The 25,095-nt window shown below is 40.4% G+C and overlaps 1 protein-coding gene across 5 annotated transcripts in view; it reads left to right on the forward strand.

Annotated features, from left to right (window-relative positions):
• ATXN10 (ataxin 10) overlaps positions 1 to 25,095 on the forward strand; it is a 159,560-nt gene that overhangs the window by 24,287 nt on the left and 110,178 nt on the right. For 4 of the 5 annotated variants that reach the window (XM_006127756.4, XM_075900001.1, XM_075899999.1 and 1 more), the window contains exons 2-3: positions 10,981 to 11,172; positions 13,200 to 13,282. In XM_006127756.4, coding sequence (XP_006127818.2) covers positions 10,985 to 11,172; positions 13,200 to 13,282 — 271 coding nt within the window. In that variant the 5' untranslated portion in view covers positions 10,981 to 10,984. Of the gene's footprint in view, positions 1 to 33; positions 109 to 10,980; positions 11,173 to 13,199; positions 13,283 to 25,095 lie in introns of those variants that run through there. The other variant, XM_075900004.1, reaches the window with a different exon arrangement.

Consider the following 25,095-nt stretch of genomic DNA (forward strand, 5'->3'; position numbering starts at 1 on the left):
TTTGATTCAGGGAAACGACCACCATTTGTTTCTCTCCAGGGCAGTGTTTCTGGGACAGAGCAGTACCATAGACAGCACTACCATCAGAACAGCACAAGTGTGAAACTGGTGAGAGCTGCAGTACTGCAAATTGTGTCTGTGCTAGTGGATTTCTTTAGTGCAGCAACAGGAGTAACTAAAATCCGACTGTAACCAAGGTGTTGGGGTGGAAAGAGCTTGCTTGTTATAGTCCAGAGTGATTATATGCCACTGCATAAAAAGAAAGTGAAACTGACAACTTTTGTTGAAATTAAACAAAATGCTATTGAAAGTAAATACATGGGGAAAATACCTTTTTTTTTTTTCATTTTTCTAATATCTTAAATGTGTCCCACAGGCTGTAATATGTGCACCCTTGCTTTGAAGATTCAAATTTGCTTTTCAGATTCAATTCTCTTTTCTTCCCCAGACTTCATATGTGATGCTGGCCAAATGGGTTATTTTCAGTGCCGCAGTTTCTCAATGGTGCTCATACACTGTGGTACTGGGATGGTAGGACCGGTTTGGAACAAACTGATAAAATTAACTGTAACAAGTCACCAGGACCAGATGGTATTGGCCCAAGAGTTCTGAAAACTCAAATGTGAAAATACGCAATTATTAACTGTGGTTTGTAACCTATCCTTGAAATCAGCTTCTGTACCTAATGACTGGAAGATAGCTAATGCGATGCCAATATTTAAAAAGGGCTCTAGAGTAGGGATGTAAGTGACTAGTCAAGTGACTAGTCAACTAGTTACTTCCCCCCCCCCCCTTGCGGCCTCTATCAGATAGAGTCAGCAATGGGTGGGGAGCGAGAGCCAGTGCTGGGGGGAGCTGTTGTGGAGTGGGGGGAACAGAGGCACAGTAGGGTACTGACGGTGCTTCTGACTTGGAAATGTAGCAAGAGCAGAGCTCTTGCACATTTCAAAATCAAAATGCAGGTCCAGCAGGGGACTCCTTGAGTTCCCCGCTGGCCCTGTGCTTCCCATGGTGCTTCTGCCTTTGTAGCAGTGACTGCTGGGGCTTTTGCTACATTTCAAAGGTGGAGGTGCTTTATCAACTAATTGAATAGTCAATGCAAATTCCATTGACTATTCAATTAGTTGATTAATCTAAATTTAACATCCATACTCTAGAGGTGATCCAGGCAATTACAGACTGGTAAGTCTAAGGTCAATACAGGGCAAATCAGTTGAAACTATGGTAAAGAATGAAATTGTCAGATACATAGAAGAACATAATCTGTTAGGAAAAAGTCAACATGGTTTATGTAAAAGGATATCATGCATTACTAATCTACTAGAGTTCTTTGAGGGGGTCAGCAAGCATGTGGACAAGAGGGATCTAGTGGATATAGTATGTATAGATTTTCAGAAAGCTTTTGACAAGGTCCCTCACCAAAGGCTCTTAAATAAAGTAAGTTGTCACGGGATAAGAGAGAAGTTCCTTTCGTGGATTGATAACTGGTTAAAAGACAGGAAACAAAGGTTAGGAATAAATGGTCAGTTTACAGATTGGAGAGGGGTAACTAGTGGGGTCCCCAAAGAGTCCATCCTGGCACCAACCCTATTTAACTTATTTAGAAATGATCTGGAGAAAGTGGTAAACAGTGAGGTGGTAAATTTTGCAGGTGATACTAATCTGCTCAAAATAATTAATACCAAAGTAGACTGTGAAGAGCTTCAAAAAGATCTCACCAAATGAGGTGATTGGGCAACAAAATGGCAAATGAAATTTAATGTTGATAAATGTAAAGTAATGCACATTGGAAAAAATAATCCCTGACTCTACATACAATATGATGGGGACTCATTTAGCTACAGCTTCTGGAGAGAGAGAGCTTGGAGTCATTGTGGATAGTTCTCTGAAAATATCACTCTGTGTGCAGCAACAGTCGAAAAAGCAAACCATGTTAGGAATAATTTAAAAAAGGATAAAGAATGGGCTATGGAATGGGTCTATGATTCGGGCTTTGGAATGGGTCTTCTATGAAGATAGATTTAAAAGACTGACTTTTCAGCTTAGAAAAGAGGAGACCAAGGGAGGATAAGAAACAGGAATATTAAATCATGACTGCTGTGGAAAAAGTGAATAAGGAGAAGTTATTTACTTGCTCCCATAACATAACTAAGGGTCACCCAACGAAATTAATAGGTTTAAAACAAAAGGAAGTTTTTCTTCATACAGCGCAGTCAACCTGTGGAACTCCTTGCCAGAGGATATTGTGAAGACTAGGACTTTAACAGGGTTCTGTCATGTGGTTCCTTTTATTTTAGATCCAAGGGAAACTAGACTCTCCAGAAAGACTTAAACACTTTCTTATTTATTGCAAGCTTTAAGCAGTTAATATAATTGATTAAGTTTTACAAGCCTTAAAACCAATTCCTATACAATTTATACTATGAATTTTGAAAACAATTTGTACAACACAAAACAATACAAAAAGCAATTAATAGAAGATTTATTATAATACAGTATTTAAGCCTAGTTCACTTAACACTTCAACCATATGTCACCTACAGTACCAGGCAGGAGGTTCATGGTCCCTTTGACTCCCACACTTCAGGATGTCATGCACTGACGTAATGGGTGTGAAGGGTCTTTTACTTCTAGTTACAATGATCAGGACCTGTGGGTCAATCCTGTTCACTATCTCCCATCGATTTTTCTTACTAAATCCGTTTTATAGCAAAGTGAGACTTGGTCATTCTAATAATATCTACCAATTGATTACCTGTTGTGTAATACTTAAAATGCCCAATGCCCTTGTTTGGGGGTACATCCAGCTACTCAGGATGTTGCCAAAACTATGCTCTTGGTTAATAGTTTTTTGGCTGTATCTTGAATTTTTGCTCATCAGAAATAGAATGTACCAGTATGAGGTTGCTCCTGATGTTCTTAGCGTGATTTCACTGTACCATGCTGAATCTGCATGATTATGCAAAAAACATTCCTGACTCTCAAAGCTCCCTCCCAGCCTTTCCTGCTTGTTTACATGCATCAAACTTAAGACAGGTCTGGGTTTAGCTTTGTTAGATATCTGTACTTTGGGCAAGGCTTCCGTACAGATTCTAAAAGAGGCTGGATGGGTCCATGGAGGTTAAGTTTATCAATGGCAGTTAGTGGAGATGGGTAGGGGTAGTGTTCCTTGCCTCTGTCTGGAAATGATTGACAAGGGAGTGATCCCATGGTGATGGCCTGTTGTGTTTACTCCCTCTGTGGTATTGGCTGCAGTTGGCGCACAGGATGCTGGGCTAGATGGACCTTTGGTCTGACCTAGTGTAGCCATTCTTTCCCAACAAGTGTAAATAGAATCCAATACTTTGGTTTAAAAAAATGAGATAAAACATTTTTAGGAGTTTTGAGGTCCTATGATGTTGATGATATTGCAGTTTAGTAAGGGTGTGATCTTGTATGGTTTTTTTTTCTCTTTTTAATACTTGCAAGCTTGTTTCTATTAAGGAGTAGAGAAATATAATTGTATACATGCATGGTGACTTTCTTCTTTTGATTTAATAGTCTATTGATTGTGCCTTGGATGAAAATCTGGTTGCTGTAATCTGTGTTGTAACCTTCAGTCTGTAACTTGATTTACTTAGGGCTGTAACGAAGGAAAACATGCCAATTTCAACTTGCCCAATTTTCTTTTTAAACAAGAGAATACGTATTCAGAACAATATGGCCTAAATTTCTATATGCTTCCTCACTGAATTTTTGAATATAATATAATTCATGGTCCTGGTATTAATCTCTAAAGTCCTTTTTGGGCTAGATACTATCCTATAGAGTGATCACAACATTTGCACTCATTGGGAGCATGGAAAGTTAATGATACTTGATGTGAAATTGAGATACTCAGTGAGTAGATCTTTATCAGTGGAATGTTCTTGGTTAGGGATACCCTTACTAGAGCAAAGCAGAATGAATCCAGATGAGACATTTCAGCGCATGGTGCAAAGATTCTCACAATGACAGGCAAAAGAACAAATTAAGTGAATACAGGAATTCTTCCACGTAAGAAGGGTCTAACTTAAGACATGACAACAGGATCCTCTTTATGGAGAATGTAGCATGGCTCTTTATTTACTGAAGTAATAGGTTTATCTGAAATGCCTGGATTTTTTGTTGTGTTTAAAGGAACAAGCCAAATTAAATCACACTTCTATCTGAAGTTTTTACTTACTAATATTACAGTATCAAAACTAAGTTCTCTGGGGCAAGGCCCATCTCTTTGTTTTGTTTATATAGTGCCTCATACAATGAGAATCTGGTCCATAAGTTGGGCTTTTAGGTGCTATGGTAATACAATAAATTATTAGATTACAGGAAGATATTTTTCTTCAGTTACTTTGTACATTCCACAGCATTTTAAGTATAGTCAATGTCACTGTTTTATCTTTGTTTTTGAGCCTTTCACATGGCAACAGGAAAGAGGAAACACTTAGTTTACCTATCCTGCCGCCTGCCAGAAAAAAACTGTAAACCCCCAAGTGTTGGCTGGGTTTTTTGTAAGGCAAGTATAGCACTAGAAACTACTCATAACAGACTTCTTAAAATTGACTTAAGTCTGCCCAACCATCCCATTCTGTCTAAAATGATAATGCGCATACAGGCAGGCAGTTCCCGAGTTACGCGGATCCGACTTACATCGGATCCGTACTTACGAAATGGGCTTTTCCCGCCCCGGAGGATGCGGGCGGCGGGACCGCCCAGACGCGCCGCGGTCCTGCCGCCAACGTCCTCCGGGGCGAGAGAAGCTGCTCCGCGTCTTCCCTGGTCTGCCGCCTCCCGCCCCCCCCCCCCAGCAGACCAGGGAGATGCGGAGCAAAGCTGCGGAGGACCCAGGCGGCCGCACCGTGGCGCGTCTCGGTCCCGCCGCCCGCGTCTCCATGGTCTGCTGGGGGGAAAGGGGGGGCAGCTAGTGCGCCCCCTCCCCCTCTCAGCAGACCAGGCTTTTCTTGCGGATGCCTGTGGTAGAGCTGCTGGGGTGCTGCTGGGTGCTGGGGTGCCTAGGAGTGTCGCTACTGGACCCAACCCAGCAGCACCTCAGCTGCTCTGCCCCAGATGTCCCCAAGTCAGCTGCTTCTGAAAATGACCAGAATTGGTCTGCCCCGGATTTCCTGGAATCAGCCGCTGATCAGTTTCAGCAGCAGCTGACTTGGGGACACCTGGGGTAGAGCAGCTGAGGTGCTGCTGGGTTGGTCTCTGTAGCACCAAGGTGCGGCGCTGTGGGGACCTACCCGGTAGCGCCCCAGCTGCTCTGTCCCAGGCATCCAGATTCAGCTGCTGTTGAAACTGATCAGCGGCTGATTCCAGGAAGCCCAGGGCAGAGAAACTCTGCCTCAGGCTTCCTGTAGTCAGCCGCTGGTCAATTTCAGCAGCGGCTGAATCTGGATGCCAGTTCCGACCTAAGTACAAATTCAATTTAAGTACAAACCTACAGTCCCTATCTTGTACGTAACCCGGGGACTGCTTGTAGTTGCTTGTGTATTTGTTTAGGAATATTTTTACGTAAGTACTTTTTAATCTGTGGAAAGAGCACTACTTTGAGATGAATGATGATGATATTCTCAAGTCTTTTACTGGGTCCCACATCTGGGTTCTGTTTCCGGATCTGTTTCAGAGTTGTTGCTTGACCTTGGGCACATCCTTTATGATATAATTCTTTTTCTGGAAGTGGCAAGCACCCAAAAAAGTAATTTATCGCTTTCTGCTTCGCTGCCACATACATGGAATGAATTTCCCTATTTTATTAATAGTGGGAAGATAAATCCATTATTGTGTGTCATATGCTCAGATTCTATAGTGAGGAGCAACATAGAAAAACCTGTAAATATTGGCATTTAAAATAGTTTTTTGGAAACTGACAGAATAATCAAGCCTTAATATTTTACTAGAATATTATAAAAAAATCATGTACTACCTTTTTAAAACAAATTTTACTTTTTAGTTTATCCTTTTTAACCAAGATACTCCTTTTCATAATATAGGTTGTCACAATAATTTGACTTTTTCATGAACTAGTGAACAATTAAAATGGCTTTTTGAGCAATTCCTATGCTGTATAGGTGTACAGTTTTGCTAAAGAAAATAAGCCCTAATATTTGTGTTGAAAAGCCTTTTATAACTGTTTTTACAATACAACCAAGGAGAGCACACTTAAAAAAATTGCAATTACAGCTCTTGCTTGCCTTTTACCAATTTTAAATAATTGAATATTGTACACTAGGAATTGATGGCTCACATTAGCTTCTGATTTTGAAGCTTTCAGGAAAATTTACCAGTCAGTTCCAGATGGTATTTCAACTGAAGACATAGATAAAAATAAAAGTAATTGCTAACAGACTCTAAAAGACTTTTATTTTTTGAGTTATTTGATTGGAGTACTGCTCTTGAACATCTGTACTGTTAATGGTTCTGTAGGGCATCTTAACAGAGCAAACATGATTCTGTTGTGTGTGGGTAAATGTAATTGGATGATACATTGGAAAGCCAGTGTCTGATAAAGTATGTGTGGATGCATTTATTTATAGATTCTGTGGAATGGGCACACTCCAAGTTGTGTAATCTCCCTGCTTTTTGTGTGCGTAAATTACAGTAGTTGCAACACACCTTCTTGCCAGTGGGAGGCCTGAATCAAACAATTTTTTTCATATTTTAAAACCAAACAAAATAATGTATTGTGCAGTGAAACACTTCCCTTTCTCATGACTGTGTCAAAATGTTGCGTACTATTAGATCAGTTACTTACTTCTATGTTAAAGCGACGAGGAGTCCTGTGGCACCTTTATAGACTAACTGAAGTGTAGGAGCATAAGCTTTCGTGGGCAAAGACCCACTCGTCAGATGCATCTGACGAAGTGGGTCTTTGCCCACGAAAGCTTATGCTCCTACACTTCAGTTAGTCTATAAGGTGCCACAGGACTCCTCGTTGCTTTTGCAGATTCAGACTAACACGGCTACCCCTCTGATACTTTACTTCTATGTTAGTTGTCACATCTGAAAAGTCAATTAACAAAAGTGACTGACAACCAAAATCTAAAATTGCAAAGGAAAGTGATTGACAGATTTTACATCTAGCTGTATAGCACTGACTATGTATTGTAAAATAAAATATTTGTTCCTAGTCAGGCTTTTACATTACTGAAGTGTAGTCATTTCTGTATGTACCATGATTCTCACCTATGCTTAACATTTCTTTTGTCTCAGTATTTAGCTTGGAAGGTATTTTGCTACCGTCTCTTTCTAAATGTAGCATTTAAATGCTCCTTTTGATCTTGTGTTAAATCCATCTGGGGATCAAAATGCCTGCATCCTAGTTTTCCATGTCAGCTGCATATGGCTGGTGGTGGTTAGATTGAGTTAAACTCTATTTTTAAATGACACCATGACACCATACTGCCCTTTTTGTGTAGTGGAGTTTCACCAGTATTTATACTGTATCAAATATGAATTATTGACTGGCTTTAATCTATCTCATTCACCCCCCCCTTCCAAACATAAATTTTGGAAGAAAAAAAAAGTAGTCCACCAGCCATATTCTAGAAGCTTTTAACACATCTGTGTGTGACAGGACCTAGAGATTTATGCTTGCTGCTTTTGTGAGAGGGGTGTGTGCGTGCGTGTGCGCGCTCCAGCATAACGTTTTAGTATCAATTCCCTTAATCTGTGTTAACTCTGTGAGAATGAAATGGCCTGTACATAGGAGGACTCCTATAACTGCATTTCTAATTAAGAATGGCATAGATTTTCTCCTCTCTAGATGTTACTTGGTAAGGTATACAAAGGTAATTTTTTGTCTTCCTTTGTGCTCTCAGGAATGTAGGTTGCAGTCTTTAACTAGCTGCCTCTTTCCTCCAGCTCTCTGCCCATCATGTGAACTCCCTTTCTCCATAATGATTATTACAGTAATGCATAGAGGCCTCTGCTGTGCATTGAGCATATACAGAGTTGAGGTAGAGCAGGGGTGGGCAGTAGCTTTCGATGTGGGGCCACTCCAAGATTTTGCAAAGTGGTCGAGGGCTGTACTCTTCTATGGAATTAATGGAGGAGGCGCAGGGTCTGGGATGGAGGTTGGGTGCAGAGGGGAGCTTGGCGTAAGAGATTGGGGGTGCAGGAGGGAGTTTGGGTGAAGGAGGTGGTTGTGACCTGGGGCACTGGACTGGAGTGCAGGGGTTTAGATTGTGACCTAGGGCAGGAAGGGGTTGTGACCTGGGGCAGGGGCCTGGGGTACAGGAGTGGGTGCAGGGGTTTGAGTTGTGACCCGGGGCAGGGGATTAGAGTGCAGGAGTTTGGGTGACCTGGGAGGGGATGAGGGGATATGCGTGCAAGAGGAGGGCAGAGGCTTTGGGTATGTGGAGTAGGGCGGCAGGAGCGGGCGTCAGAGAGTTGGGGAAGGGAGGGACTGTCAGCTGACGGTCAGGGCAGTGTGTGTGTGTGTCTCCTAAGTCGTTAACTGCTAACACACGAAGTCTCGTCGCAGCGGGCAGCCAGAAGGCTGAAAGGAGCCCCGAAAGTTTAACATCCGTGTCTTTACTGCTAGGACTGGGGTCCCGTCGCAGAGGGTGGCCAGCAGACCAACAGACGCGCCGGTTATATAGGAAGAGCTTATTATACCTTAGATTTTAGCTGCTAGAACACAGGGTTTCGTTTGCAGCGGGCAGCCTAGGAAAGGCTGAAAGGTGCCCCAATGGATCTTGTCACCTGGGAGTGACACAGATCCAAATGCCCAAGCTCTTCCTATGCCTGTCCCTTTATGACCAGCTGAAGTTCTTTTAAATTGTGCTTGGTTCTGTTACAGCAACTCAAGGAGTCAGGTTAAAGCTTAAACAGTTACAGGTTTATTAAAAGACTTATAAAAGCATATGGTTACAATGGCTATTGCTCTCTTTCTTAACTGTTAACAAATATATATATATATATATATATAGATCTTAAAAAGTGGTTACAGGAAAAAGGTAAAGATAGAAAATAGAAATAATGGTACCAAATGACAGCTTAATCTTTAAAGAGCTCTAACACTATGTATATATATACTTAAGCAAGGGACCACATCCAGGTACAATTTTTACCCCTTTCTGTGCCTCTCGACTCCAGTGTGTCAGGCCAGGGCCGGTCTCTCAGTTCCTAGGAAAGACGAATACAAGGTGGGAGTCCCCTCTGGAACCTCGGGAGATCAAATACCAAACCCGACCAGCAGATAGATGGTAGATTGACACTCAGAGAAAATGCTCTGCTGGACCCATCTATATACCCCTGGGGGCCCGTATCCTCTTTCTTATCTAAGATGCCGAATTGTACTGGTCCGTTTTGTGGCGCCAGTTCTTACAAGCAAGTTTCAAATTAATTTACACTTGCAAGAGAGAGAACTAAATTGTGAGTACTAGACATTTTTTTACTGGGCGAGAGATTCCTCCCCCAGTAAAAAGCTGTGTGTTCATATCAATATGGGTTAAGTCAAGGACACTCCTTGGCAGCCTCTTGTTCAGCAATTGGCGTATCTCTGTTTACAGCCATTCACAGTCACAGCAGCCTGGGCCTTCTGCTCTGTGTGCCCTGTATGCTCCAGGCAAGGAAAAATGGATGTTAAAAGGGGGGTTCCTGTCTGGTTACAGGGGCTGAAGTGCCAGAGGCAGGCTCTGGCCATGAGACTTACCTTGGTGACTACCAGACAGCAGCCCAGCAGTTTATCAGGAAGCCTTCCCCTCCCCCGCACAAGCTGTAGAGCCATGTGGTTGTGTGTTCTAAAACGTCTGGTGCTGGACACAGTTGGTCTGAGTCAGTATGCGGATTCGTAATTCTTGTGTTCCTGCAAGATTCTATGCATCTTTTGTGTATCTAGGAATAGTGTGTGTGATTAGGATGACTTAGACTGCTTTTGGCCTAAGAGTTGTTACTTGGAGTTGCATGAAAGCTAAGGTAGTATATGACCTGTATTCAGTAATGCCTGCTTTTTGCTAGCTTGAAAGGAGAGAGAGAGAGGTATGCATGAATGTCTCTTAAGACTTAAAATACAGGACTATGTAGCACTTTAAAGACTAACAAGATGGTTTATTAGATGATGAGCTTTCGTGGGCCAGACCCACTTCCTCAGATCAAATAGTGGAAGAAAGTAGTCACAACCATATATACCAAAGGATACAATTAAAAAAAATGAACACATATGAAAAGGACAAATCACATTTCAGAACAGAAGGAGGATGGGGGGGGGGGGGGAAGGGAAAGGTACCTCCCCTCCCCCCCCCCCCCCCCCCCCGCATGCCCCTACTGTTCTGAAATGTGATTTGTCCTTTTCATATGTGTTCATTTTTTTTAATTGTATCCTTTGGTATATATGGTTGTGACTCTTTTCTTCCACTATTTGATCTGAGGAAGTGGGTCTGGCCCACGAAAGCTCATCACCTAATAAACCATCTTGTTAGTCTTTAAAGTGCTACATAGTCCTGTATTTTGTTTCAGCTACACCAGACTAACACGGCTACATTTCTATCGCTTAAGACTTATTAAGGCTTCTGTATCATGCTGACTAAAATTTAAAGTTTCCGTGAAGTACAAGGTTGGGGTGTGGGTTTTTTAATCCTCGCGATCAACTCGAGTGCTGAATTATTTAAACTTTGCTAGGCTGAGCATATACTTATCTTACAATAAGACCCTGGATTTCTGGGGAGGGCAAGGTTTTTATAGGAAGAGACAGTTCACTCTGTATAACTTTTAAAAAAATGACCCTTTTTTGATTTGTCAAGTGCTTATTAATGAATCCCCTCTATTGAAAGATTTGGGGTGTCAGGATGGTACATTTTCTTATTGCAGAAATACATTACAGTATTATGTCAACTCGACAATGTTAAATTTTAAATAAACATGACTTGAATAATATGCTTCATGGCAAATTTTGTAAACAATATTTCCCTACCTCATTTATAATCCTCCTATACTTACTGAAGTTATACTTTATTCCAGAGAAATGGCAGATGAAAATATATTCCAGAGTCTCCTGAAAATCTTGACTAAAGCTTCAAGTGAAATAGAATTGGTCTGCAAGGATTCCACAGAATTGATAACTCTAGATACATGTCAGTTGTTTATAGCAGAATGTTTCAGATGTCTACGGAATGCATGTGTTCAGTGTGCCAAGAACCAAGATATTATGAGGTATAGTTATGATCCTTATTTGTATTCCTTTTGCAGAATTTTAAATTATATCTTGGTACTTATATAATCTTTTATTTTACTCTGCTGTATTCTTGTTTGACTTCTAACCTGATATTTCCCACTCAACACAATCCTTTTTAGGAAAATATTTAGTTTCTGTATTGTTACAGAACTACTTGCTGATAAGTATTTTGAAATGAATTTCCAAAATAATAGAAACTGGCATGATATAGTTTATTTTGACAAAATTTGCAAAATTTTAAAATACTGTGCGCAGGAAATTTTAACTTTTTTTTGGGGGGGGGGGGGGAAAGAGACAGAATGTTCCTAGGAATAATATGTAAGGGCACCTTTACCAGTAGCGATGATTCGTAGAGGTCTATTTTGTCTTTGGCACACGCCCCATTTATATAGCAGCATATGTATCCTTCTGCTCTTTAAGGCTGTCTCTAGACTACACTCCTCTGCTGACAGAGGGTTGTAGATTAGGCACTTCGAAAGTGCAAATGAGTCCAGGATTTAAATATCCCGGGCTTCATTTGCATACTCACATTTGGGTGCTGTGCCGATCACGCACCCTTTCGAAAGTGAAGGTAAAGTGTAGCTGCGGCTCTGCTTGAATCTAAATTCACTGTGACTACTGCTGTAATAGAAGAAGTGTGCTCCAAAAAAAAAAAAAAAAAACAAAACCAGAGACTGGATAAGTTATTGCTAGTCAGAAATTTTTGGCTTCTAACAGTGATCTCAACTCCTGCTCCTCCTCCTTCCCCTTCCCCTCTAATCACAGCAGTATCCTGGGTGCAGGAGGCAGGTTAAGATGAAATATCTCCTGTTTGTACTGCTCTCTGAAGAGCGGTGTGATCCATGGGAGATGAAGAGCTTATTAGACCAAGTTCTCTGCCTATTCAGAGTATTGGGGAGCACATGTGGACTGCTAAGGTAGATGTCCCTGGTGGTTCAGAAGGGAAGGAGCACACAGTCAGATGAGCTCTTGTTGCTTTATTTTTAGCCAGTGTAACGGGTTTGTTTTTAAAGGAGCAGTTGAGGGCACAGTGGGCTTGTGTGTCCCATTGCTCATGAATGACCTTTGGGTTGGGACACATGAGTATAATGGTAAAAGTTGTAATGCAGCAAATAGCAATACAAAAAGGTTAATTGCACATATTCATTTTTTAAAAGTAAATTAATGATCGTGGATTTTTAAAGATAAAGTGCCTCCTATTTTAAGTGCATCTAGCACGGTGGTATCTTGGTCCATAATAATTAGTCATTGAAGGTGCTACAAATAATAAATATGTCCTGTTGTTTTAGTGGTAGTGCAGCGACTGTAGACAAATGAAGTAGCTATTGTGTAACTGAAGCCAGTTCATGAACAGTCTGTGATTATTTTTAGAACTTTTCTTATTAAATGAGGAAATGTGAGCCATGGAACTGGGATATCTCTTAATGCAGGCTTCTCAAACTTAGTGATACTGTGACCCCTTTCTAAGTTGCTCACGACCCCCTCGGGGGCTCGGGACTCACAGTTTGAGAAACGTGGTCTTAATGTGTTTGGGAAATGAAACAAGATGTCTCATATCCAGCTGAAGAAATTCTAGATATTAACAGAGCAGACTGATCTGAAAGACAGCATCTCTAAGCATACTGAGCCCCACTCTATCCCAGTTACGTACCTGATGAACTGACATCTACCCAGCATGCATTGGGTGGGTATAAAAACCCAAATCCTTGTGAGGAACATGAAAATGCTAACTATTATGGTTATCTCAGATCTGGTTATGATAATGGTCTGGAATAAAAAAATAACTTCGTAAAGTGTCGGACTCATGCCTCTCTCCTCCTCTTCTTTCTCCCTTACCCCATATGACTTTACCTGTGGTGCTTGCTTCTGCATCTACTGGAGTCAGATGAAGGGCTTCAGTGAGATTAGGACCAACCTGCAGTATTTTGTGATGTAACCCCATACCATCTTTTTTTCCTTAATATGTTTAAAGTTAACCTTCCTCTTTGTTTTAACTAAACAACAGGAATTTGGGTCTGATTGAAGTGTCGGTCCACTTCATCCAGTTGCTTCATGGATTAGAAGTTCAACAGGAATCATTACTGGCAGGTAAGAAAGTATAAATTTTGGTAAATGTGTCACTTAATTTTTTGAAAATTATTAAATTTCTTGGTGGCAGTTTTAATAAATTGTAACATTATGTTATCAAATCAGCTTTTTAAGTTTTCTTCGATAAATAAGCTAAATGATTATTCACTTGAACTTGGCATGCTAACCTTCTTTCTTAATTTGTATTTTTTTAAAAAAGCTTAAGAATAGTGTGTGTCTTGTGTAAGTATATATCAAATATAATATAGCTGGTACTTTAAAAGTGACCTTAAAATATTTGGTGTTTTACACCTTCAGGCCAAGATGAATTATTTCAATTTCCTGTTGATTTCTTGCCCAGTTTCACCTCTCTTCTATTTGTTGCTGTGGCGAGGGAAGGATTAGTGAGACTAGCAGGAGTCTGTGTGGTGGAAGCAGTACCGTATCCCCCATTCCTATGTGTGGAGTATAGGAGGAACCCGGGAGGGAGAACCTGTCACAGAATGCAGAAGGGAGGAGACGACCCTTCTTGGATATGAACCTCCAATTTCTTAGGCCAGGGATAGAGCAGAACTGAAGGAAGGAGTGACACACAAATCATTAGGTGCTTGAAACCTGGTAAGGAGGGATAGAGGCCCATAGACTCTATCCCAAGTAATAGAGAGTGATTAAGACCAAAGGGTTGACCTTGGGGGAGCACTCACCACCTTTTAGCCCTTCAGAGAAACAAGGAGAATAGTGTGCTTAAAGAAACAAAGAGGACCATCCTTTCAGGATTGGGGATCAGGTGAGGGAGTGTGTGTGGTGTGTGGTTTTTTTTTCTTTTTTTTGCTCTTAAGGTTACCTTGCTCATAAAAAAAAATATATAAATATATACACTGTAGTGTAGCGGCCACGAAGCCTAGCTCTTAGTGTTCTGTGCTGTTACTTAGTTATGATTTACCCCTAAATGTCCTCTAACAGCCCAGTAAGCAGAGGAAGTGTTGGTAGTGCTGCTAGACAATATTGATCTCCCATGGACTAGAAAATTCTCTGGTTCAGAAATGGTTAGGCCCTGAGGATGCAGACTAGAGAAGTTCAACCTGTACTAAACCTCAGACACATAATGCAAAATACTTATGTAACATTGATTAATCTGAAAACTGCTCTTTTGGGTGTGTGGGGGGGGGGGGGAAGGGGGAGGAGGGGAGTGATGATGAAGTACTGCACTAGAATTAGCCCAGAAAAGATTTGTCCATTAAAAGTAATGAGAGATGAGAACAAGTTTCTTTAACCCTTAGAATAATGGCATTTTCCAGGCTGTTGATTAGGTGAAAATTGAAGATACTGTGTACAAATGTTAAGTTTCCAAAAAAGAATGAAATACAAGTAGAATGTGTTTACAAAACCAGGATTTATGCTGCATGCTTCTATTTGGATTAAACATAAACCTACATCATTTTACCATAATACTCTTTGTGTTCCCTATCTTTATTACATGTTTGCTAATTATCAAATATATGTTTCTCCCTATTGGTCATCTTCTCATATTTCATATCTGAAAAAATGTCCTGGGGCCAGATTTATAAAGGTACTTAAGGGCATAAAAATGCAGCTTGGTAGTTAGTGGGATTTTCAGAGGTTAGCAGATTAGGTATCTAAATCCATTAAAATAAATGTTTGCAGTTGAAAATCCTACTCGCACCTTTCTGCATCTTTAATGTGCTTTTGTGCCATTTGAAAATCTGGCCTTAGATGTTGTTTTTAGCAACATTTCCTTCAGAAAATCTAAGTGCTTATCTAAACAGTTTGTTGTAAGATGGGGTGTGACTCTCCTGTCTATGTGGAGCCTACTGACTTGCACCAAAAGTTCCTTAGTGTACTTTAATGTAGCCTTCTTTAAAATAGTAGTTCATTAAAGCCCACAAAGGAACGTTTTAGTGTGTTTCAGTAGGGTCTACCAGGATTATGACTGCGTGGTAGGTTAGTGCGCTCTAGATTTACACCTCAGCTAGCTGCAAATGTAGTGTGTGTAAAGACCAGCCCTGAGACCTTGCAGGATGAATAATATTATATAATTAGTGCTTTTTCTTGAGCTGATTCCATTGTAAAATATTCCTAAATCAATATCAAGAAGCTGAAATAATTTTTAGCAATTGAAAAAGTCTGTTTTAAATAATCAGCCTTGTTATATGTTTGCGCTCCAATTTCATCCAGTGGTATCTATTTTAAGTCTTTCACTGTGGTATGGCAATATTAGTAGGAAAATTCAGAATATACTATAATTTGTAATGGATAAAAAACACTGAAGTTACATATGCATGCAAGTACTATACCAATTCGGTTGGTTTGTGAGGAAAAGGGAGATGGGGAGGAAAAAGCTTGTTTTAATGAAGTATTAATTAATAAGCCATCAAAAAGAGGAAATGCCATATTAAGTGCTTGTGTTAAACTCTGGTTAAGTGAAACCCATATTTGCTTTGAATTATCTCAACAACGTGAATATTAACAATTTTCCTTTTTTAAAGTGTGCAGCCCTTTTTACGTAGGGGTCATAGTGAGATTCCACAGGCATCATTCAGATGAAAGCATTGTCTCTTTTTGATGTATCACTCGTGTATCCTGTGAGTTGCCAAATATTCTGGGTCTTTAAGGAGCAGTGTTTTTCAGTTCCTTTCCTTGAGCAAAAACAGATAGCAATATTCTTCTGCCTTTTAATCTATCCTTTGCACCAAGTAGATAGATACAACTATTGGAGAAAACAGTATCTGTGTAGTCATGTTCTTAGTTCTCTTAAATGGCCATCTTCATAATCTGTGCTGCTGATGTAACAGATATTCTAGAAGGGCTTTGGGGATGTTCAGTTGATCAGAAAACTTATTCTCCAACGGCCCATAGAATCTTGTTTGGTGCAGTTCTTAAAATGAAAAGATCTGGTTAATTCATACACACTGCTTTTGGAAATGGTAAAGACCTGTTGGGCTACCTAACCCCAGTTATTACTTATCTATTCCACTAAGAATTTCCAGGCACGTCCAGTCTAATTTAAAAAAAAAATGTTTAGCAGGCTTTTATGTATACACACGAGCTTTCATGACTTCCCTTCAGAGACGTTCTACAGATTTCTAAATAAATGTTGCAAACTTTTCCCTTTGTTTGTGCTATTTGTTGTATTTAGACGTCTATACTCCAGTTCCCTCTCCTCTGACACTTACTGAAGTGTGTAACAGAGTCAGAATATCTGAAGAAGTGGGTTGTGCCCACAAAAGCTCATGATACTGTCTACATTTTTTTTTTAGTTTCTAAGGTGCTGCAGGCCTGTTGGTTTTTTTTTTTTTTTTTTTTTTTTTTTTTTTTTTAAGAGTCAGAACAGTTTATTGTGCAGAACTTGGAAAAGTCTGGGTCGCTGCTCTGAGGAGAGTATATGCTAAGATGACAAACTTGGGTATAAAAACTAGATTAGCACAAGGTGTTGATACATAATTGTGCTACATTTATGTTCTTGATTTGCTTAATCAGTTGCTTTAATAATAAGTCATAGCACTTCAGCTGATACATAGAAATGTTTAAAGTAGCAAATGTTAAGATGGCAGTTCCCACTGAAATAGAGAACTTTAAATTAAACCGAGTAAAGATAGCTGCAGGGATTTTTGCATTTGTTTAACTAAGGCTTTAGTCATTGGAGTGTCAGTATAGAAACTATTCTAGATTTATCAGCTCCTCTGAATCCAAGCAGTTGCCTGTAAGGGAGTTGAAAATCCTAGTTCTGTCTTAAAGTTCTGCTACAGTTTTGGACGGCTATAGATTATAGAAGAGGACGGAATCCTTTGTTGCTACTGAGTTCCCTTCCTCTGGCATGAGAGACCATACGTAAGTGGAGAGCCATACAACAAGTACTTGAAAGAGAAAGAAGATGTTACTTACCAGTAACTGTAGTTGTTACAATAGACAGTATGGATGAGTCTCTCTTTTTGCAGTGCGTGTGCTCTTGATACCCAAACTAGGGATGTGTAAACCACCCAGAATAGTTGACCGATGAAACAAATAGTTAAATCAGTTAACCGCCTTTGGCGAGGGCTGCCCCAGGTGCATTGTGGCTCTGCTAGCTGGGCCAGTCATGCAGGGGGAGGAGGGGAAGTTTTAGCTAACCTGTTTAACATCCCTAACTCAAACTGATAACTGAATAGTACAGGCACCTCTAGATACATACCATCTCACAGATTGAATGTCCTGAATAAGGACTAAGGGCCCAAGAACATGGTCTGAAGAAAGATTCTCTTACCTGGTCTTGCCACCATAAGCTTTGAAAACCGTAAGAAGTATGCACGCATTAGTGGAAGGTCTTTTAACATCTCTATAGAGTGGATTGGCTTTGTCTCGTGATGTCTGCCGTGTACAGGAATACGAATGAGACAGGCTGGTCCGTGGCAGCAGTCCCTTGCGCAGGGTTGGGGGGGCGGGTGTTTGAGCTTCCTGTGCTTTGCCTCCCATGGAGCCAACTCTATCCACGATAAGCCTGTGGCTGCTGCCAGACCAGTCTCTGTTCGTGTCTAGCCTGGGCTATCACGGACAGAGACTGCTTTGTGGCAGAGCCTCCCTTCAGCCTTTTTCCCACCCTTCCCACAGCAGCTTCTGTCTGTGGGGAGATCAGACCCCTGCAGACAGTGCTGCTTCCTCCGTATCCGAGGTAGCAGCGCAGGGTGGCAGGCAGCCAGTCTGCGTGAGGAGCTGGTTTTTAAACTGTCTCCCTTCGCAGACTGGCTCCCACCTGTCACCCCGCACTCCTGCCTCTGATGCAGCTTGCTGGCCCCGCCCACAAGGACTATTGAATAGTTGTCTGATAAGATTTCATGTGGTTACACGACTTTTCATTTACACTATGTCTAACATCCCTACTTTATTCTGCTTTCCTGAATATATGGGAGAGAGAGAGAGGGAGATTTTATGGCCTTAAACTGAGATCTGGGTTTTTCTCTTTCCATATAAACAGCAAGAATCTCCCCATATGACTGTGTGGCTTTTAAGTATTTGATTGTAGTGCAAGTACCAGTAAAAGAGGATACAGTTCTATCGGCTCATATTCAATGAGAACTTAAGCAAAATTACCCTCCTTAGGTTATTGTTACTTCCCACAGAAATTCCTCTTATGTATTAGCAGTAGTCTCATCGTGGGGTCTTGGAAAGAACTTTTTTTTGTGAGCAAATCCTTTAAGCTGTCTGAATTGCAAATTTATTCCTTGAGTCACAAAACTTATGTCCTAATTTTCATAGCCGAGAGAGGGATGGTGGGTGTGATGTATAAAATGTTTCCATTCTATTTGTGTTAGTGTCAAATATGATGTGTTAACAGCTGAGTAAATCAGCTGTGTGTGTGTGTGTGTGTGTGTGTGTGTGTGTGTTTAGTATTTAGGGTGATGAAGTTGGGGAAAGAGGTTATTGACTGATGAGATTATTTTCATTGTCTTTCCCTTTTGTTTTTGTTCTTGGGGTTTCCTTTTGCCTAGTGGTAATAAAGTTAAGTTACTTATAACTGAAGTAAATGCAGAGCTTTTAGTGGCATAGTAAAATGACAGCCCTAATTTTAAGGATTGCCTATTTCAATGTGTGATCTTTCCTTTTTCTATCTAGACTTTTTGGACAGGGGATTGATGCCACTATTTCACTATTACTGTTAAAGCAAAAAACTATAATTACATTGTCAAAATAATATTTATGGTATAATTTTCAGGGAATAACTGTGGGAGTGTGATGAATATATTATACTCATCAAAATTTTATGTAAACATCATGAGTTTTTTATTTTGAGTTTTTGGTATTGTGTTTGGCCTTCTTGCTTTTCCAGTCTGTAAAAATAAATTTGGGATTTTCTTGGCCTTTGTAACATTTGCAGTGTATATCCTTTAAAAATCAGTTGATAAACTATCTGGTCAAAATAAACTGCTATTTGCACTTGTGTTTCTTATTTCCACAGTTATACTGCTTCAAAAAACCTCTCTTTAAAGCACTTCCTCCCTCTAATTATGGTATTATGATTCAGTGCATTATTTATAACTTGATTGATAGATTAATATGTTTGTTTTAAACCATTGTTTAATTTTTTGTGCTAGTGTTTTGAAATATAAATTGAAAGTGATTTTTAGTGCTTTTTAGAGGTGACAGATTAGCAGTTCCTAGGTGCACCTGGAGTAAAAAAAAAAACAATCTTGTACTAGTTTAATTTAGCATGTTTTCACTATAGTAACAATACTTCAATCTTGGTTGTACTGCTGCTCCCACTGTTGCTAGTACTAGAACAGCTGCACTGTCTGTAGGAAAAGAGGGGGAGACCTTTCTGGAGACTGAAATGTTCAGTTTATTCACAGAACATCTGCAGAAAGGAATACAACAGTGACAACATCACTGCAGTTATGTATCAGTCTCTGAAGGTCAGGATACAATCTATAAGGATGAGTTTCGTTTTCATGCTCATTCACAACTTGATCGCAACCTCATTAATATCAGTGGAAGACCCATTGATGTCAGTGAGTTCTGGATGAGGTCTTTAAACCTGGGCCTGTCTCTTGAGATTGTCTCCTTACCCACGCTTTGCAGTTCTGATGCCTACTTCAGTTTTCATCAAAGAACTGGACCAATGCCATCAGCATGTGACAGAATATGTATTTAACTAAACTCAGAGCTTGTGCAAATTGAATGTTGCAGCTCCCTCCAAAGCACTTCTGCTTCAGGTCCTGGCTAGATGACTACGATGGTCTCAAAAGAGTGGGTAATATTCTAAATCAGTTGTTTTCAGCCTTTGATTCATGAGCTACTGGGGAATCCACAGCCAATGTCTAAGATTTCCATGGGTCCACATTCCATTTGATATTTTTTAGGAGTCCACACGTGAAAAAAGGATGGAAACCATTGATGTAATTATATGTGATGGTGTGTGCAGGCACAGCTAACCATGTTTCACTGCTCTTTCTTGCCTGGAAAAAAAGATTTTTGACTTAATCCATGCTCTGCAATGTTAGTAAATTAAGCTTTGTGTAATGTCCAGCAGTGACTGCAGTGTTGACTAGATGCTAAGATTATTGTTTTCAGTGTGATGCATCTGTGTTAACGCACATGGCTTGGGTTTCTACTTCAGTGTCAATATGGGAACTTGATTGAAGCCTTACTTTTTCTTTTCATTTCACAACAGCTAAATCAGATGTGAGCTTCTTACCTGCCAACATTTACTCTATCGGAGGCAGCGGGGGGGAGAGAAGGGATCTGGCGGGAGCCATTTGCATGTATCACAGGCTGCAGCGGCGGAGAGGGGAAAAGTGAAGAAGGGTACCTGGCTCCATGGGAGCTGGTGCTTGTGGGGAGCCAACTTAAAAGCTGGCTCCCCCTGAGCACTGGCTCCTGCCTACCAGTATCAGAGGCAGCAGCTTCTGGGGAGCCAGCTTAACAGTCGGCTTCCAATGCACACTGGCTCAGCAGTTACACATTTTTTAAAACAGCATTGCTTTTTAACATCCCTAATGTGGAGAATATGTAAAGCTCCTCGAATGAGAAGTTACTTGTGATTGTGCACAAATGGAAGATGGTATATATATATTTTTGGACGTGTTGTATGCTTCAGGATGACAGACTATAAAACTCCACTCATTTTTCATTCTAATTAATAATTCATGAACTTTGGGCCAGATATTGCCCAGAGAGGTATACCAGTGTGAATCCATTTACTTAAGTAGATTTGCACGGCTGTAGCAGGGAGCAGATTTTGAAACAGTGCCTTGAAAACCTAGTTTGGAGTCACAGTGGATGACAAATTCATAATTTAGTGTACTATTTGGGATATTTTAATCTCCAATAACATAGTTTCTGTCCTACATAGGAAAATTATTTTTAATCTCTGTGCCAGAAGGTGGTGAGGCTTTGAGTTGGTATTAATTACACATAGGATGAATTTTGAAAAGGAAATTGGGTTGTTAAAAGGTCTCAAGTTCCTTCCTGTGCACCTGGTTCAGATGAAGCCCTAGAACATGACAATAAAGCAATAAAAATTATGCCCAGAAATGTTCATTCTGGTTTTTCCTGAAAACTTCACAATTTCATTGAATTTTTGAATGAGCCATTAAGTGTAGGTGGGATGACTTCCCTCAAAAATAACCAACCACCCTCTAGACTTGGTGTATGTTGTTAAATGCCAACATACACCAGAAAAAATTCTGTTTTAAAGATACAGAATGAGCTTACTTGCACTGGCACCCTTTTGTATATGATAGACTGGACTCATTAAAATCATGATGAAAGTAATTGTCACACCGCTCAAAGTGGTAGCTGAACATATACTTTGGATCATGACTTGCATGAAGCTGTCAAACCCCCCAAACTATCCAAAGCTCCATCAATGTGTGGGCTCCGATAAAGAACAGAGTAAAGGTGTGCTTGAGTGCAGAGAAATCAGAATGCAAATACCAGGGACAATTGTAGTGGTAATTGCAGCTAGGACATTGTTTGGTCGTCTCTTGGTTGTGTCCAGCTCTAAGTGTAATGTTGCTGTATGAAACTCTTTGGGAAAAGTATCAGTTCTTTGTGGTCTCTTGAATGTGATGGAACAATGCAAAAGGTCTAGGCAAAAAGCAAACTGTCTCGTATGGTCTTCCAGAGCTGGCATCTACTGATTCCCATAGGAATCATAATTAGTGTAGTTAAGATAGAAGCTGCAAACACTAGCTGATTTTTGTCCAAACACTTCATTTGAGGCACAGAGACAATACTGGACTTACGATGAAGTCCACCTTGTGTTTGATGCACATGCTAAGGAATCCATTACAAATGTAACCAGAAAGAAAATGCCATGACAGTGATTTTTTTATTGTATAGGTGCAATAACACCATATATGTCTCCAGTGTCACAGTAAAGAAACTTCTATCTCAGACTCTTATGAAAGATAAGTTAACCACATACCTTGCAGCAAAAATACTCCAAGAATGTCGTCATTGCATGGCATAATGAAGCTGCTGCCTCATGCTCTTTGGTGGAGTTTCTTTATGGTTCCATACTGATGCTAAATTTATTTTGCATGCCATCAATTCCAAAGAGAGGTGCTACTAAATTCCAGATTTTTGCACAAGACAGAGATGTTCTAGTGCTCTGTGAGATACTTCCCAAGAGTTCAGCAAGTAGGGTTCCTAGGTGTCCGGTATTGACATGCACAGTACAGTATTTTCACCTTCTGTCCGATTTTAAACATAAATAAATAAATAAATAAATAAAATAAATCAGAAAATACTGGACACCTAAAATGTCTGGTATTTTCTGATTTCCCCCCCCCCCCCCCCCCAGCCAGGAGGCGAAAATACCAGACACCTGGCAATCTTACCACACTTGGCAACCAGCCCTAGCCCCCGTTCCCTCCCTTCCCGTTCCCTCCACTTACCTGGTTTTGCAGGGAAGCTGTCTTCTGGCATGGAGGAAGAAAACAAGATGGCTACCGGCAAAAAAGCCCCAAAAGCCTTAAAGGGGCCATGCTGGGTTGGGTTTTTTGTATGTTTAAACTTTTTTGCATAATAATTGTCAGGGTCCTTTTTTTTTTCCCCTCAACTTTGGTCTCCCCTTTTGGGGGGGGAGGGGTTGGGGGGAGTTGGTATTTTTGGTTAAACCATCTGGCAACCCTATGAGAGAGATTGTGATTTTGTGCCTGCTGCTGAGGTACAGACCTTTGTTTATCCCTCAGAGATGTGTTTCTACTACTCACATTTTTAAAGGCTGCTGTACTGCCAGTTTTCAGTTTTCCTCACTCCTTTTAGGATGTGACACTACTGGAAGGTGGTCTGAGTAGACAAATTATCTGAACTGGAAAGTATTTGATTTAAGTATCTGAAGACACTGCATGCTCTGACGGTGCCTGGAACAGCTGATAGGGTTATAAACTCAACCTATGAATACCATTTATCGTTTGACGATCAACATTACTACACTTCCACTGTTACACTTCTTGGAAAATATCCACCATTGTAAAGGTGAAGAAAAATTGCTACAGACAAGAGCTGCGTCTACACTGGCACCTTTTTCCGGAAATGCTTAAAACGGAACAGTTTTCCGTTGTAAGTTTTTCCGGAAAAAGAGCGTCTACATTGGCAGGATGCTTTTCCGGAAAAGCCCTTTTCCCGGAAAAGCTTCCGTGGCCAATGTAGACGCGCTTTTCCGGAAAAAAGCCCCGATTGTCATTTTCGCGATCGGGGCTTTTTTCTGGAAAACACTACTGTGCTGTCTACACTGGCCCTTTTCTGGAACAGTTTTCCGGAAAAAGGACTTTTGCCCGAGCAGGAGCAGCATAGTTTTTCCGGAAAAGCAGCTGATTTCTTACAGTAAATCGTCACTGCTTTTCCGGAAATTCAAGGGGCCAGTGTAGACAGCTCGCAGCTTATTCCGGAAAAGCGGCTGCTTTTCTGGAATAAGTGGCCCAGTGTAGATACAGCCAAGGGGTGCATTTATACCTGTTACTAAGTTGGCAAATTGTAAAGCACTGAAATGACTCGGAGGTGGTTGAGCATATCCTAAACTGTTTTCTTCTGGGTGGGTTTTTGAAGATGTACTCTTCACACCAGTTACACCTGAATTGCCATGTGCTTTTGAATCCACCCTTCAGTTAATTGTATCCAATGACCAGATGCTTACTGCCCTTCAAATGTGTGACCAGCAAGCAGCCTGCCCCTTAAAGAGATATGGGACTGCTGCATGGATCAGTATGACAACGTGTCTAGCAGTGATACCTGAGACAGACAATGCTGATGATGAGTTTGATAAATGTTTTCTCTCTGATATATCAAGACTAATTTGCCTAGGATTACCAAAGATCAATTTTTTTTTTTAAATGTAAGCTATGTATCCCTATTAAAGTGTAACTTAAAAAATATAGAATTAAAAAAACCCTTAATTGTATAGCTATATAATTGTTCCAGGTGTGTCAAATTTGGTGCCGTGTGTGTAGGGGAAGGGAGTAGTATTTAAAAGCAAACTTGACTATTTGTGATGGCATTGTATTACCAAAATTTCTACCAGTGGTAGGACCTGGAGCTGGGAGGGCAGCAAGTCCCCTCCCTGCCCCATGGCAGAAGTTGACATGATTGAAAATACGAGTCTTTAGATTTTTATGAATCGAATGACACCTCCCTTACCTTTTTGTGGCATTGAGTTACCCAAACAACAGGATTTTATTTGATCCTGCTTTCAGACTATTTTCTGTTTTGCTGTATTACTTTTCCAACAGAAGGCTGGGTAATTAAAGTTACCCATGACTACCAGGACTTCTGTGTAGGCTATTTCTGTTGTTTTCTTGCAATTTTTATCTTCACCCTACAACTTTCAGCTGGTCTTCCTCTCATCTCTTTCTGGATTTCCAAATGTGTATATTTTCTGATATCTGCCAGGAGAGGCTAGCTGGAGGGGGAAGGAAAAATTCTGAGGGTTGGATTTGCACAGTGGTGAGCTGGTACTAGCTAGAAAACACCAATTCAAACCTCCAAACTTTTGTGAATGGATTTGCAGGTACCTCTGATACGCCTCATTTAAACAAACTGGGTGTGCCAGTTATTCATTGTTTGGAGTCACTGAAATGTTTAGTACTAAATCTGTTCCCTAGCTGTGCTTGCAGTAAGGGTTTGATCTTATGAGTGGTTGAATGCCTTCAATTCATCTCAGAATTATATTCTAAGTAGGTATGCCAGTTAACAGGGCTGTGATTTAAGGAAGATGTGTGGATGTATAACTGTGAAACCTTTTTTTTTTTTTTTTTTTTTTTTTGGTTTGGTAATGGATAATTTAAAAAGCAAACTGTTTTTGGTAGTCATTTTTGTTCATCTATCCACATCAAATCAAT

The sequence above is a fragment of the Pelodiscus sinensis genome, chromosome 1 (assembly GCF_049634645.1).
Source record: "Pelodiscus sinensis isolate JC-2024 chromosome 1, ASM4963464v1, whole genome shotgun sequence".
Lineage (NCBI taxonomy): Eukaryota > Metazoa > Chordata > Testudines > Trionychidae > Pelodiscus > Pelodiscus sinensis.